The sequence below is a fragment of the Oncorhynchus kisutch genome, linkage group LG8, assembly GCF_002021735.2.
Source record: "Oncorhynchus kisutch isolate 150728-3 linkage group LG8, Okis_V2, whole genome shotgun sequence".
Taxonomy (NCBI): domain Eukaryota; kingdom Metazoa; phylum Chordata; class Actinopteri; order Salmoniformes; family Salmonidae; genus Oncorhynchus; species Oncorhynchus kisutch.
In genome coordinates this window covers 31,698,440-31,713,277 of record NC_034181.2, presented here as the reverse complement: position 1 = coordinate 31,713,277, position 14,838 = coordinate 31,698,440, and the positions used below count along the sequence as shown (strand labels likewise).

Genomic DNA, 14,838 nt, shown 5'->3' with positions numbered 1-14,838 from the left:
CCTCAATGTGTTTAAAACAATGGTGCAAGACTCTGTTCAGGATGTTAATATTTCCTGTAGGCTGGATCGAGTTGTTGCTGTTGCGATTGTATTATATCATTTTAAAATTGTGTAATGTTGATTGCAAGATGGCGCTGACAGACGTGGCAGCTTTGCTTCTAGCTCCTATGCAACTTTGCAGTATTTTGTTTTTGTGTGTGTTATTTCTTACACTATTAGCCCAGAACGTTTTGTGTGTTATTACATACAGCCAAAATAACTTTCGGATATCAGAGCAGCGTTAACTCATCAGCACAATGACCAGGAATATGACTTTCCCAAATTTGATATTTTGTTCTCACCCCTTAGGGCAATTTAACTAATCCCAGAGGCTGCTCCAAGACGCCACTGGCGGAGAAGAGGTATTCGGAGTGGACTTCTAGTCCGACTGAGGAGGCGTGCACACCATCCACTGCTTCAGAGTATATTACTCGCTAATGTTCAGTCTCTGGACAATAAAGTAGACGAGCACAGGGCGGGGATCTCCTTCCAGAGAGACATCAGGGACTGTAACGTACTCTGTTTCACGGAATCATGGCTCTCTCTGGATATACTGTCCCCATCCATACAGCCAGCTGTGTTCTTAGTACATCGCACAGATAGGAATAAAGAACTTTCCTGGAAGAAGAAGGGCGGTGTGATTGTGATAACGTATAGAAACTCAAGTGCTTTTGTTCACCCGACATAGAATACCTCACAATCAAATGCAGACCATATTACCTCCCAAGAGAATTCTCTTTGGTTATAGTCACAGCCGTGTATATTCCCCCTTAAGCAGATACCACGATGGCCCTCAAGGAACTACACTGGACTTTATGCAAACTGGAAACCATATATACTGGAAACCACATATGAGGCCACATTTATTGTATCTGGGGATTTTAACAAAACAAATTAGAGGAAAACGCTACCGAAGTTCTATCAACACATTGACTGTAGTTCTCGCACAGGGAAAACACTCAACCACTGCTATTCTCTCTTCCGGGATGCCTACAAGGCCCTCCCCCGCCCTCCCTTCGGCAGATCACAACTTCATTTTGCTCCTCCCTTCCTATAGGCAGAAACTCAAACAGGTAGTACCTGTGCTAAGGTCTATTCAACGCTGGTCTGACCAATCGGAATTCATGCTTCAAGATTGTTTTGATCACGCGGACTGGGGTAGCCTCGGATAATAACATTGATGTATACACAGACACGGTGACTGAGTTCACCAGGAAGTGTATTGGTGGAAATTGTTCCCACCGTGACTATTAAAACCTACCCAAACCAGAAACCGTGGATAGACGGCAGCATTCACGCTAAACTGAAAGCGCGAACCACCACATTTAACCATGGCAAGGTGATTGGGAATATGGTTGAATACAAACAGTGTAGTTATTCCCTCTGTAAGGCAATCAAACAGGCAAACCGTTAGTAGAGACAAAGTGGAGTTGCAATTCAACAGCTCAGACATGAGATGTATGTGAGAGGGTCTACAGATAAATCACAGATTACAAAGGGAAAACCAGCCACATCGCTGACACCAACGTCTTGCTCCCAGACAAACTAAACACTTTCTTCGCCCACTTGAGGATAACGCAGTGCCATCGACGCGGCCCGCTCCCAAGGACTGTGGGTTCTCCTTCTCCGTGGCCGACGTGAGTAAGACATTTAAACGTGTTAACCCTCGCAAGGCTGCCGGGCCAGATGGCATCCCTAGCTGCTTCCTCAGAGCACGTGCAGACCAGCTGGCTGGAGTGTTTACAGACATATTCAATCTCTCCCTATCCCAGTCTCCTGTCCCCACATGCTTCAAGAGAGCCACCATTGTTCCTGTACCCAAGAAAGCTAAGGTAACTGAGCTAAATGACTATCACCCCCACCCCTAAATGACTATCACCTATGTAAGAATGCTGTTCATTGACTATAGCTCAGCCTTCAACACCATAGTACCCTCCAAGCTCATCATTAAGCTCGAGCCCTGTGTCTAAACCCCACCCTGTGCAACTGGGTCCTGGACTTCCTGATGGGCCGCCCCCAGGTGGTGAAGGTAGGACACAACACCTCCACTTCACTGATCCTCAACACAGGGACCCCTTAAGGGTGGGTACTCAGCCCCCTCCTGTACTCCCTGTTCACCGATGACTGTGTGGCCACACTCAATCATCAAGTTTGCAGACAACACAACCATAGTAGACCTGATTACCAACAATGACGAGACAGCCTACAGGGAGGAGGTGAGGGCCCTTGCGGAGTGGTGCCAGGAAAATAACCTCTCCCTCAACGTCAACAAAACGAAGGAGCTTATCGTGGACTTCAGCAAAAAGCAGAGTGAGCACGCCCCTATCCACATCGACGGGACAGCAGTGGAGAAAGTGAAAAGCGTCAAGTTCCTCAGCGTACACATCACAGACAAACTGAAATGGTCCACACAGACAGTGTGGTGAAGAAGGCGCAATAGCGCCTCTTCAACCGCAGGAGGCTGAAGAAATGTGGCTAGGCCCCTAAGACCCTCACAAACTTTTACAGATGCATAATTGAGAGCATCCTGGTAAGGCAACGGCACCGCCAGCAACCGCAGGACTCTCCAGAGGGTGCTGCGGTCTGCACAACACATCACCGAGGGCACACTGCCTGCCCTCCAAGACACCTACAGCCCCCGATGTCACAGGAAGGCCAAAAAAATCATCAAGGACAACCACCCGAGCCACAGCCTGTTCACCCCGTTATCATCCGGAAGGCGAGGTCAGTACAGGTGCATTAAATCTGGGACCGAGAGACTGAAAAGCAGCTTCTATCTCAAGGCCATCAGACTAATAAATAGCCATCACTAGCCGGCTACCACCCGGTTACTCAACCCTGCTGCTGCCCTGTATACATTGACATAATAATGTTTACATAATGCTTTACTCATTTCATATGTATATACTGTATTCTATTCGACTGTATTTTAGTCAATGCCACCCCGACATTGCTCATCCTAATATTTATATATTTCTTAATTCCATGATTTTACTTTTTGATATGTGTATTGTTAGATATTACTGCACTGGAGCTAGGAACACAAGCAATTCGCTACACCCGCAATAACATCTGATAAATATGTGTATGCGATCAATACAATTTGATTTGATTGCTGCTGCCTTCATGGCCAGAGGTGCGTTTCCACAAAACCTTCTGGTACGTTCGTGAACACAGACTTTTTTGAGGTACGTGTGGGTGGGTGTGGCTTGAAACAATGAGTGACGTTTTTAAAGGGCAGTGGCCATGCTGATACCGTTCCCCAACCAACCCCTCCTCGTTTTCCAACTGGTCGTACATTACAGCACCGTTTATGTTCAATTGAACGATCCAGAACGTAAAAACGTACTGAACGCAGCCCTGGTCTCGCTTGCAAAAGAGACCATCTGAATGGACTTTTACTGGTTAAATACAAAAACAACAGGTACCCAATTGCGATATTATAGGCCTACTGACGTCATCATACTCTCTGAAATGGTTCCCCATTAGTTTTGATTTACCTTGAGGGCGTGTATTCACACAACGTTCCACACAGCATGCCTAAACTAAAGTGACTCATGTAGGCTATGCGCCTAGGTTGTTTTCATGATATATGATAGGCTAAAATCACAATGTCTTACACATTTCCAACTATAGGCTTAAAATCACAATGTCTTACACATTTCCAACTATAGGCTTACATGTAAGCTTCAGTATATGGACAGCAATAAAGTTTCAGCACGACGTGTAGCAAGGCTCATTTTCGAATCAAACCACTCGATTTACGGATTGTTACTGTATGGACGTAGAGAGCACACCCTGACCAAACGTATTCACATCGAATCAACATTCACTTTCTTTCAGGGATTCCTAAGCTACATGTGTGACAGTCAAAGTAGCTTAACTTCGCCTTTTCCTAAAGATTCCTAGCTACATAACTTCCAAGTTTAATTGCCTTGGCCAACTAGTAAATAGACGGCTGTGTGAATTACAACCCAATTGTAAACAAGACGACATAGTTGTCTAACTTACCAACGCCATATTTCTCTTTTTTAGTTGGAATCCAGCGGGTCATTGCGGTAAAAATGATAAATAAATAAATAGATGAACTGCTGTGCGGGTGGGACACTTCTCGTCCTGAACACTACAGTTTCGCCATCATGACTTCAAAAGGGGGGAGGGGAGAAAACTAGGGCTATGCAATTGAACCCAGCAGCAAGCGTTGCCGCGCCTCGTTGCGTAGGCTAAAGATCACTCAATTGAACAAATGTGGCAAATGTAACATAACGACAATGTAACAATAGAACCAAACTTCAAATAAGTGATTAAAGAAACTCACTTACACTACACCGTGTATAGTGTACATTAGGACACCATACCTTTCACCATGAGAGTCCATTGTGCAAAATAAAACTGGGCACATTACTGAGATAAGGTATGATAGCCACAATCAGAAGTAAGTATAAAACATTTTAGGTTGTAGGAGCAACATTTTTATCACGAGATAAACTTAGACTGACATGAGAGAGCAATGGTCTGTAACAATGCAGAGGTATCATGTATAGACCCATGCAGACACTGAGTGTACTATAATATAGGTCAGCCAGAGGCGGCCTATGGGCCAAAACTGGACTGCAAGGAATTTTGGGGATGTTATTATTATAATTTTTTAAATCACCAGGACATCTGTTAAAAATGTGTTTAGTTTAGGAAGTCTTTTCCCTAGTATTCCCACAAATAAAAATAATATGTGATCATGTCTCAATGTAATCAAGGTATGAAATTATTGTTATTTTCAAATGCAATCTATTTTTGGGCTTAGTTGTGGTCAATTTGCAGTGTAAAAAAATATTATAATTATGTTCCAGTCTGCTCAAACAAAAATAATCTGGCAGACACTCTTATATAGTGATTTATAGTGATTTACAGGAACAATTTAGGGTTCAGTGCATTGCTCAAGGGCACATTGACAGCGTTTTAACCCAGTTGGCTTGGGGATTCAAAACAGCAACCTTTCGGTTACTGGCCCAACACTCTTAAACCCTAGACTACCTTCCTCCCTGATATAGAGCATATTCTGGTGACTTTTTATTTATTTTTTACAGTAGGCCTGACGTTACCAAATGTTATTTGATTCAAATGATTTTTACTTTTGGGATTTTAAGTCATTCAAACATTGACTGCTTTGTTTCCTCAAGGTCAGGAATGTAAGGAATCGACCTGTTGTCAACGATGTAGGCCTCAGTGGACACTGTCAGAGGATGTGCGTGTGTGTGTTTTAAAGAACATGAGGAAAATGATTGCAGTAGCCTACTTGATCATCAGCAGGTGCACACAGTGTTTGTATTTTAGAGGATGAGTCTGTCTGAGGTTACCATTCATGCATTTATCTGTGTAAGTTTGCATCAATACGTGCATTGATTGTGATATTTTATTTATGAATGAGCCCCAGCCTCCCCGTAAGACAATGGGCCCCACCCTCCCCCTCCTCACCGATGCAGCTGTTTAGTGGATCCGGCCTGTTATTCTACTTAGCCTTTTGTCTTCACATAATGTGTTGCTGATAGCACTGCACAACCAAATGTTGCTGTCAATAACCATTAGCCATCCATTTGCATAGTTTTTCCCCTTGACAGCTTGATTTAGCTCTCACTATTTTTATGGTGATTTCTCTGTGCGTTTTGCACTGTCATTGTTCTCATGTAAATTTCACACGGGTTCGGCCAGGACAATTGCTATGACATTTTTTGCATTATACAGTATTTGGTTTCTGCTAACCATCACAAAATATATCTTGATTTGATTCTGCAAAATGTCATCTACAAGACCCTGCTAGGTAAAGTCCCCCCTTATCTCAGCTCGCTGGTCACCATAGCATCTCCCACCTGTAGCACACGCTCCAGCAGGTATATCTCTCTAGTCACCCCCAAGACCAATTCTTTCTTTGGCCGCCTCTCCTTCCAGTTCTCTGCTGCCAATGACTGGAACGAACTACAAAAATCTCTGAAACTGGAAACACTTATCTCCCTCACCAGCTTTAAGCACCAACTGTCAGAGCAGCTCACAGATTACTGCACCTGTACATAGCCCACCTATAATTTAGCCCAAACAACTACCTCTTTCCCAACTGTATTTAATTTTTATTTATTTATTTATTTTGCTCCTTTGCACCCCATTATTTTTTATTTCTACTTTGCACATTCTTCCATTGCAAAACTACCATTCCAGTATTTTACTTGCTATATTGTATTTACTTTGCCATCATGGCCTTTTTTTGCCTTTACCTCCCTTCTCACCTCATTTGCTCACATTGTATATAGACTTGTTTATACTGCATTATTGACTGTATGTTTGTTTTTACTCCATGTGTAACTCTGTGTCGTTTTATCTGTCGAACTGCTTTGCTTTATCTTGGCCAGGTCGCAATTGTAAATGAGAACTTGTTCTCAACTTGCCTACCTGGTTAAATAAAGGTAAAATAAATAAAAAAATATCCCCCATCGAAACAGTAGGGTAACTGCAGAGGGCTTTAGTAGTCAGCCCTCAAAAGTAGATTCTCCCAAAACTGATTGGTGGTAGAGAAATGATTGGTACAGTTTTGGTATACATTTGCATAGCACTTACAACTGCTATCCATGTTTGTGGCATGCACAACACTTTTGCCATGTTATAACCTTCCACAAATATAATCTCAACCACAAATTGATTACTTTAATGTATTAATATTTTTTGCATTATACAGTATTTGGTTTCTGCTAACCATCACAAAATATATCTTGATTTGATTCTGCAAAATGTCATATCCCCCATCGAAACAGTAGGGTAACTGCAGAGGGCTTTAGTAGTCAGCCCTCAAAAGTAGATTCTCCCAAAACTAATTGGTGGTAGAGAAATTATTGGTACAGTTTTGGTATACATTTGCATAGCACTTACAACTGCTATCCATGTTTGTGGCATGCACAATACAAAGAATTAGCAAAAATAAGTCACAACAAAAGAAAAAGAATCAATAATAATTGGGTGTTAAGAGAAGGTTTACTGTAGCTACAATTAATTTAAGTTAGTTTTACAAATCTAATGCATATAAACATTTTAACATGTAACTACACAAATCAGATACAGATAAGGTACCTACAATGTAATTACACTGTACACACTGTACCGTCTACCATGTAAATATATAGGTATTAGGGACAGTTATTGTATATTAGTACAGCATTTAGGTTTATTTATGTTGGGGAATGTTGTTCTCTTTGAATGACTTGCTCATTGTCTGCTTCATCTACAGATGCAGGATCATAATTTAATCACCTCATTGTTGCAGGAAATGTTCTGCACAGCGGGAAAATGCAAACTCGTACTGCATTCAAGGTTTAAAAAGGCTTCTAAAATGTGTAATTTTCTCTTTAAAATTTCAGACTTGATTTGCCCTAACTAAACATGTATCAACCCCTACAAAAAATTACTATGAATTCTAATCCACACAATAATTCACATTTCCAGTTACTGAAGGATTATTTCCCTGTTTTGAGAAACTGGTCAAATTAGGATCCTACACCTGTAAGTGATTAAAAGATTGGACCACTTACTTGGGTATATATTGAGCGGTTTATGTACTTAAATACTTTTGAATAATTTGACACGGTTTTGTTTGATCCGAGCATTTTTGTGATTTGTGTATTCTTAGGTTTATGATTCAGTGTAGGCCTTACTTTGCATGGAGTAAAGATCTCTAGTCATATTCAGGTTTACACTTTTGCCATGTTATAACTTTCCACAAATATAATCTCAACCACAAATGGATTACTTTAATGTATTAATATTGTTTTTTAAATCCTTTGACATAGAGACCAGTCAAATGAAAAGGAATTCTGCTAGCTGTGAATAAGGAACACAATATTGCCATCATGTGACAGACTTTTGTTATTACAACATAACTTTTCTTGAATGGCAAAACAACAACTCAGGAAGTGGTATACAACTACTATCAAACACCATAGAGAATCATAAAGGACTCTTCATTGTATCGGTTCTGCTATGGCATATGTGAGCGCACTGACAGCGCCATTGAAGCCATTTCTATTTTTAAGTAGTCAATTTTCTTCTACTACAACTTCTATTTTGTATTTGATTTATTTCACCTTTATTTAACCTGGTAGGCTAGTTGAAAACAAGTTCTCATTTGCAACTGCGACCTGGCCAAGATAAAGCAAAGCAGTTCGACACATACAACAACACAGTTACACATGGAATAAACAAACATACAATCAATAATACAGTAGAATGTACAGCATGTGCAAATGAGGTAGGATAAGAGAGGTAAGGCAATAAATAGGCCATGGTGACAAAGTAATTCCAATATAGCAATTAAACACTGAAATGGTAGGATGTGCAGAAGATTTATGTACAAGTTGAGATACTGGGGTGCAAAGGAGCAAAATAAATAAATAAATACAGTGTGGGGATGAGGTAGATTGGGTGGGCTATTTACAGGTGCAGTGATCTGTGAGCTGCTCTGACAGCTAGTGCTTAAAGCTAGTGAGGGAGGTAAGAGTCTCCAGCTTCAGAGGCCACGGAAGGAGAGTTGTATGGCATTGAAGCTCATCTGGAGGTTAGTTAACACAGTGTCCAACGAAGGGCCAGAGGTATACAGAATGGTGTCGTCTGCATAGAGGTGGATCAAAGAATCACCAGCAGCAAGAGCAACATCATTGATGTATACAGAGATGAGAGTCGGCCCAAGAATTGAACCCTGTGGCACGCCCATAGAGACTGCCAGAGGTCCGGACAACAGGCCCTCTGATTTGACATACTGAACTCTATCAGAGAAGTAGTTGGTGAACCAAGCGAGGCAATCATTTGAGAAACCAAGGCTATTGAATCTGCCAATAAGAATGCTGTGATTGACAGAGTTGAAAGCCTTAGCCAGTTTGATAAATACGACTGCACAGTTATGTCTTTTGTCGATGGCGGTTATGATATCTTTTAGAACCTTGAGCGTGGCTGAGGTGCACCCATGACCAGCTCTGAAACCAGATTGCATAGCGGAGAAGGTACGGTGAGATTCAAAATGGTTGGTAATCTGTTTGTTAACTTGGCTTTCAAAGACCTTAGATAGGCAGGGTAGAATAGATATAGGTCTGTAGCAGTTTTGTTCTAGAGTGTCTCTCCCTTTGAAGAGGGGGATGACTGCGGCAGCTTTCCAATCTATGTGAATCTCAGACGATACGAAAGAGAGGTTGAACAGGCTAGTAATAGGGGTACCAACAATTTCATCAGATAATTTTAGAAAGAGAGGGTCCAGATTGTCTAGCCCGGCTGATTTGTAGGAGCCCAGATTTTGCAGCTCTTTCAGAACATCAGCTATCTGGATTTGGGTGAAGGAAAAGTTGGGTAGGGTTAGCCAGGTGGAAAGCATGGCCAGCCATAGAGAAATTGTTGATATTCTCAATTATTGTGGATTTATCGGTAGTGTCAGTGTTTCCTAGCCTCAGTGCAGTGGGCAGCGGGGAAGAGGTGCTCTTATTCTCCATGGACTTTGCATTATCCCAGAACTTTTTTGAGTTTGTGCTACAGGATGCAAATTTCTGTTTGAAAAAGCTAGCCTTAGCTTTCCTAACTGCCTGTGTATATTTGTTCCTAACTTCCCTGAAAAGTTGCATATCACGGGGGCTATTCGATGTTAATGCAGAACGCCACAGGATGTTTTTGTGCTGGTCAAGGGCAGACAGGTCTGGAGTGAACCAAGGGCTATATCTATTCCTGGTTAAAAACATTTTTGAATAGAGCATTCTTATTTAAGATGGTGAGGAAGGCACCTTTAAAGAATAACCAGGCATCCTCTACTGACGGGATGAGGTCAATGTCATTCCAGGATACCCGGGCCAGGTCGATTAGAAAGGCCTGCTCGCTGAAGTGTTTTAGGGATCGTTTGACAGTGATCAGGGGTGGTCGTTTGACCGCAGACCCATTACGGATGCAGGCAATGAGGCAGTGATCGCTGAGATCTTGGTTGAAAACAGCAGAGGTGTATTTGGAGGGCGAGTTAGTTAGGATGAAATCTATGAGGGTGCCCGTGTTTACTGATTTGGGGTTGTACCTGGTAGGTTCATTGATAATTTGTGTGAGATTGAGGGCATCAAGCTCAGATTGTAGGATGGCCGGGGTGTTAAGCATGTCCCAGTTTAGGTCACCTAGCAGCACAAGCTCAGAAGATAGATGGGGGGCAATCAATTCACATATGGTGTCCAGGGCACAGCTGAGGGCAGAGGGTGGTCTATAGCAAGCGGCAACGGTTGATGAGTTGATAAACAAACTGAAAGGGTGAATACTGCCACCTGCAGTGTACTGTTTGAAAAGGTATAAAGCCAAGTTTGGCGATTTTCTGCCACCTGCAGTTATGGAATGTTTACTCACAAGTATAATTCATTGGCTGATCCCTCCTGATGACCTGGATGGAATTATGTGATTCTTCCTTAACCTTTAGGAAGTCCCACCCAGTTGACTACTTCAAAAGGGGAAAGTCCACAATGGCGTTGCCCATGCTGAAACATGGGCACTAGAGTCCTCTATCAATCTCTATGTCAAACACCTTCTATTTAGAGAACATTCCTGTGCTTGAGTCATGGTATTATTAGGGGATATTCCTAAAATCTCAATAATGCTGATGAGAGACAGATTTAGGCTCAAGAGACCATTGTGTAGGATTGTTTCATGAACAGTCTACCACCTCAGGTGCAAGCTTTATGTAAGCATTATATAAACATAACATCTCAGTTTGGTGTCGATAGGGTCGATGAATCAGTCAAGCAGACTGGCATGTGTGTCTTGTCCTCCCTTCAGAACTGCCTGTAACCTCTTCATCCTGTTCTCACCTAATGCTCTAGTTAGATGAGATTGCATCATACACTCCTAGAGAGAAAGCATGACTATGAGCAGAGATAAATAGTACTCAAATACTGGTGTTTTCATATTCAGTCTACCAAATGGATTTATGGTTATTTTGAGAAAAAGTCAACTGTTGTCCTACTACAGTATGTCTTAAGCAGCATGTTTTCCCTTCTCTTTCCATGTCAGAGGCCCAACCGCAAGATGTGCTGGGATGTAAAGGCTGTCTGAGCTACAAACACTGAGCTAAATCACTTCTATGTACGCTTCGAGGCTAGCAACACTGAAGCATGCATGAGAGCATCAGCTGTTCCGGATGACTGTGTGATCATGCTCTCCATAGCCCACGTGAGTAAGACCTTTAAACAGGTCAACATACACAAGGCTGCGGGGCCAGATAGATTACCAGGACGTGTGCTCCGGGCATGTGCTGACCAACTGGCAGGTGCCTTCACTGACATTTTCAACATGTCCCTGATTGAGTCTGTAATACCAACATGTTTCAAGCAGACCACCATAGTCCCTGTGCCCAAGAACACAAAGGCAACATGCCTAAATGACTACAGACCCGTAGCACTCACATCCGTAGCCATAAAGTGCTTTGAAAGGCTGGTAAGGGCTCACATCAACACCATGATCCCAGAAACCCTAGACCCACTTCAATTTGCATACCGCCCGAACAGATCCACGATGATGCAATCTCTATTGCACTCCACACTGCCCTTTCCCACCTGGACAAAAGGAACACCTTTGTGAGAATGCTATTCATTGACTACAGCTCAGCATTCAACACCATAGTACCCTCAAAGCTCATCACTAAGCTAAGGAACCTGGGACTAAAAACCTCCCTCTGCAACTGGATCCTGGACTTCCTGACGGGCCGCCCCCAGGTGGTGAGGGTAGGTAGCAACACATCTGCCACGCTGATCCTCGACACTGGAGCTCCCCAGGGGTGCGTGCTCAGTCCCCTCTTGTACTCCCTGTTCACCCATGATTGCATGGCCAGGCATGACTCCAACACCATCATTAAGTTTGCATACGACACAACAGTGGTAGGCCTGATCACCGACAACGACAAGACAGCCTATAGGGAGGAGGTAAGAGACCTCTGGTGCCAGAATAACAACTTCTCCCTCAACGTAACCATAACTAAGGAGATGATTGTGGACTACAAGAAAAGGAGCACCGAGCACGCCCCCATTCTCATCGACAGGGCTGTAGCGGAGCAGGTTGAGAGCTTCAAGTTCCTTGATGTCCACATCAACAACAAACTAGAATGGTCCAAACACACCAAGACAGTTGTGAAGAGGGCACGACAAAGCCTATTTCCCCTCAGGAAACTAAAAAGATTTGACATGGGTCCTGAGATCCTCAAAAGGTTCTACAGCTGCAACATTGAGAGCAGTGGTTGCATCACTGCCTGGTATGCCAATTGCTCGGCCTCCGACCATAAGGCACTTCAGAGGGTGGGGTGTACGGCCCAGTACATCACTGGGGATAGGCTGCCTGCCATCCAGGACCTCTACACCAGGCGGTGTCAGAAGAAGGCCCTAAACATTGTCAAAGATCCCAGCCACCCCAGTCATAGACTGTTCTCTCTACTACCACATGGCAAGCGGTACCAGAGTGCCAAGTCTAGAACCAAAAGGCTTCTCAACCGTTTTCACCCCCAAGCCATAAGACTCCTGAACATGTAACCAAATGGTTACCCGGACTATTTTCATTATGTGCCCCCCCAACCCCTCTTTTATGCTGCTGCTACTCTCTGTTTATCTTATATGCATAGTCACTTTAACTATACATTCATGTATATACTACCTCAATTGGTCTGACCAACCAGTGCTCCCGCACATTCGCTAACCAGGCTATCTGCATTGTGTCCCGCAACCCGCCAACCCCTCTTTACGCTACTGCTACTCTTTGTTCATCATGTATGCATAGTCACTTTCACCATACCTACATGTACATACTACCTCAATAAGCCTGACTAACCTGTGTCTGTATATAACCCTGCTACTGTTATTTTCAAGTGTCTTTTTACTGTTGTTTTATTTCTTTACTTTCTTTACTTTCTTTACACACACACACACACACACACCTTTTTTTCGCACTATTGGTTAGAGCCTGTAAGTAAGCATTTCACTGTTGTATTCGGCGCACGTGACCAATAAACTTTGATTTGATCTGTTTGGTGTGCTCCTTCCTCGTCAACAAGGTGGCGGTGAGTAGAGCGTCTGCATCAGAGGACGATCATAAACAACTCTTGTCCTCCAACCATCTATTCAAAGATGAGATCATGAGTTCACCAGGGATCCCTTATATGATCCCTTCTCCCATGGATGTTTCTGCATTTCTCCAGTGAACCAAGGACGCTAAAATACTTATGAGTAGTACACTATATACACAGTACAACACTTTGATATTTACATTGTTTTCCCAACAGCAAATCAGGTGATGATTTGAGTTGTTATGTTTGCTTTGGGACATTACCCTTGTGGCTATATGACATACACATTAAGTCCAACTTGTTAACTTCCCTTTTTTGTTGTCTTTTTTTATACAGAGAATATGTGCTGGTATCAATTTGTTACGCATGCTGCCTCCTCATTCACTCTTTTGTTTCAGGAAGAAAGGGAAGGTTGGAGGGAGGGAGGAGCTGCAGAGGATAGGGTGAGCTGAGGACAAAGAAACTACAGAGGGGAAAAGAGGGAGGTGGCAGCTGCAGATTTTGGGGAGATGGCTTTCTAATACTGTATGTAACAGGGCCAAAGGTCAAACATAGAGGACTGCATGTTTGTTTTTTTCCCCTCAGTTCTGCTGTTAAGTTTAACTTTTGAGAGCTCTGTAGCATTGTAGTCCAATTGTTGGTGTAAATAGCATAGTGTGGGTTATGCCATATATTACAAAGGAATAAAAGTCTCTGTGACTGTTTTGGAGAATAAAATGAATAAAAATGTGAAGAGAGAGTGATGATGGCAGACAAACCATATGTCATCTCAGCATAACAGTGCCACTAAAGAGAGGGAACTTTAGCCAAACAGTCAGAAGATTTATAGCCACTGCAGAAATGAAGACCCTCTCTGTGTCCCTGTCAAGTAAAACTGATATCCTTGAAAGAACAAGTGTTCTCCTTCTTGGGGATACACAGCCACAAAATGCAACTTGATATGAATAGCAACAAGTCAGATATAGCCCATAGTATGTATGTAATCATTTAGCATTCATACTGTGTTCCTGTATGTGTATGAATGGCTGTGCATTTCCGCCACCAGTGTGGTGCAAAAAGAGTGTCTGGAATAAAACAGGACCTTCCTCTGTCAAGATTTAATGCAGTAGGATTTTCCTCTCTTGTTTCTCTAATGGAATTGCTTTTTGCTGGCATCCTCCATCAGTAGACATTTGGCCAGATTCTTTGGTGCAGCACCAACTTAGCTGAGTCATAAAACTTCTGAATTATGGCCAGTGATGTGAAGGAGAGTGAGCCAGCAGGAAAAACACAGGACCTTATGAGGACACACACACACACAAAGGCTCCTGCTCTCTACTTACTATCCGTCAATTTGAAAAAATAAATACCGAAATGTCTTTAATTCTACCTTTGCCAGCTGTTCTTTATTGTTTTACAATCTACCAAGGTGGGAAACTACCAGCAATTTCCAAAGTGTGTTCATTGTCTGTCAAAGGGCCATCTAAGAGGGCATCTCTCAGATGACACATACAGGTCGTAGGTACATTGTGGAGAAATTACATCATCTGTCAACCAACCTATAATTGAAACAGTTGTTCTAATACACGTCCCTTTTATTCTAAAAGAACATCCTGATTCGCCAATGCTATTATCTATACACTCCATACACTTATTGCTGACTCATCTGGCCAGTCATGAAAATTAGTAGTAACTTCATAAGTGTAGTGATATGAGTCGTGCAATAA

At 42.6% G+C, this 14,838-nt stretch overlaps 1 protein-coding gene across 2 annotated transcripts in view; it reads right to left on the bottom strand.

Annotated features, from left to right (window-relative positions):
* Positions 1 to 4,193, bottom strand: part of LOC109895861 (dedicator of cytokinesis protein 5) — a 32,625-nt gene extending 28,432 nt beyond the window's left edge. The window contains exon 1 of one of the 2 annotated variants that reach the window (XM_020489903.2): positions 4,051 to 4,193. In XM_020489903.2, coding sequence (XP_020345492.1) covers positions 4,051 to 4,093 — 43 coding nt within the window. In that variant the 5' untranslated portion in view covers positions 4,094 to 4,193. The remainder of the gene's footprint in view (positions 1 to 4,050) is intronic. The other variant, XM_020489904.2, reaches the window with a different exon arrangement.
* Between the last annotated feature and the right edge of the window lie 10,645 nt (positions 4,194 to 14,838).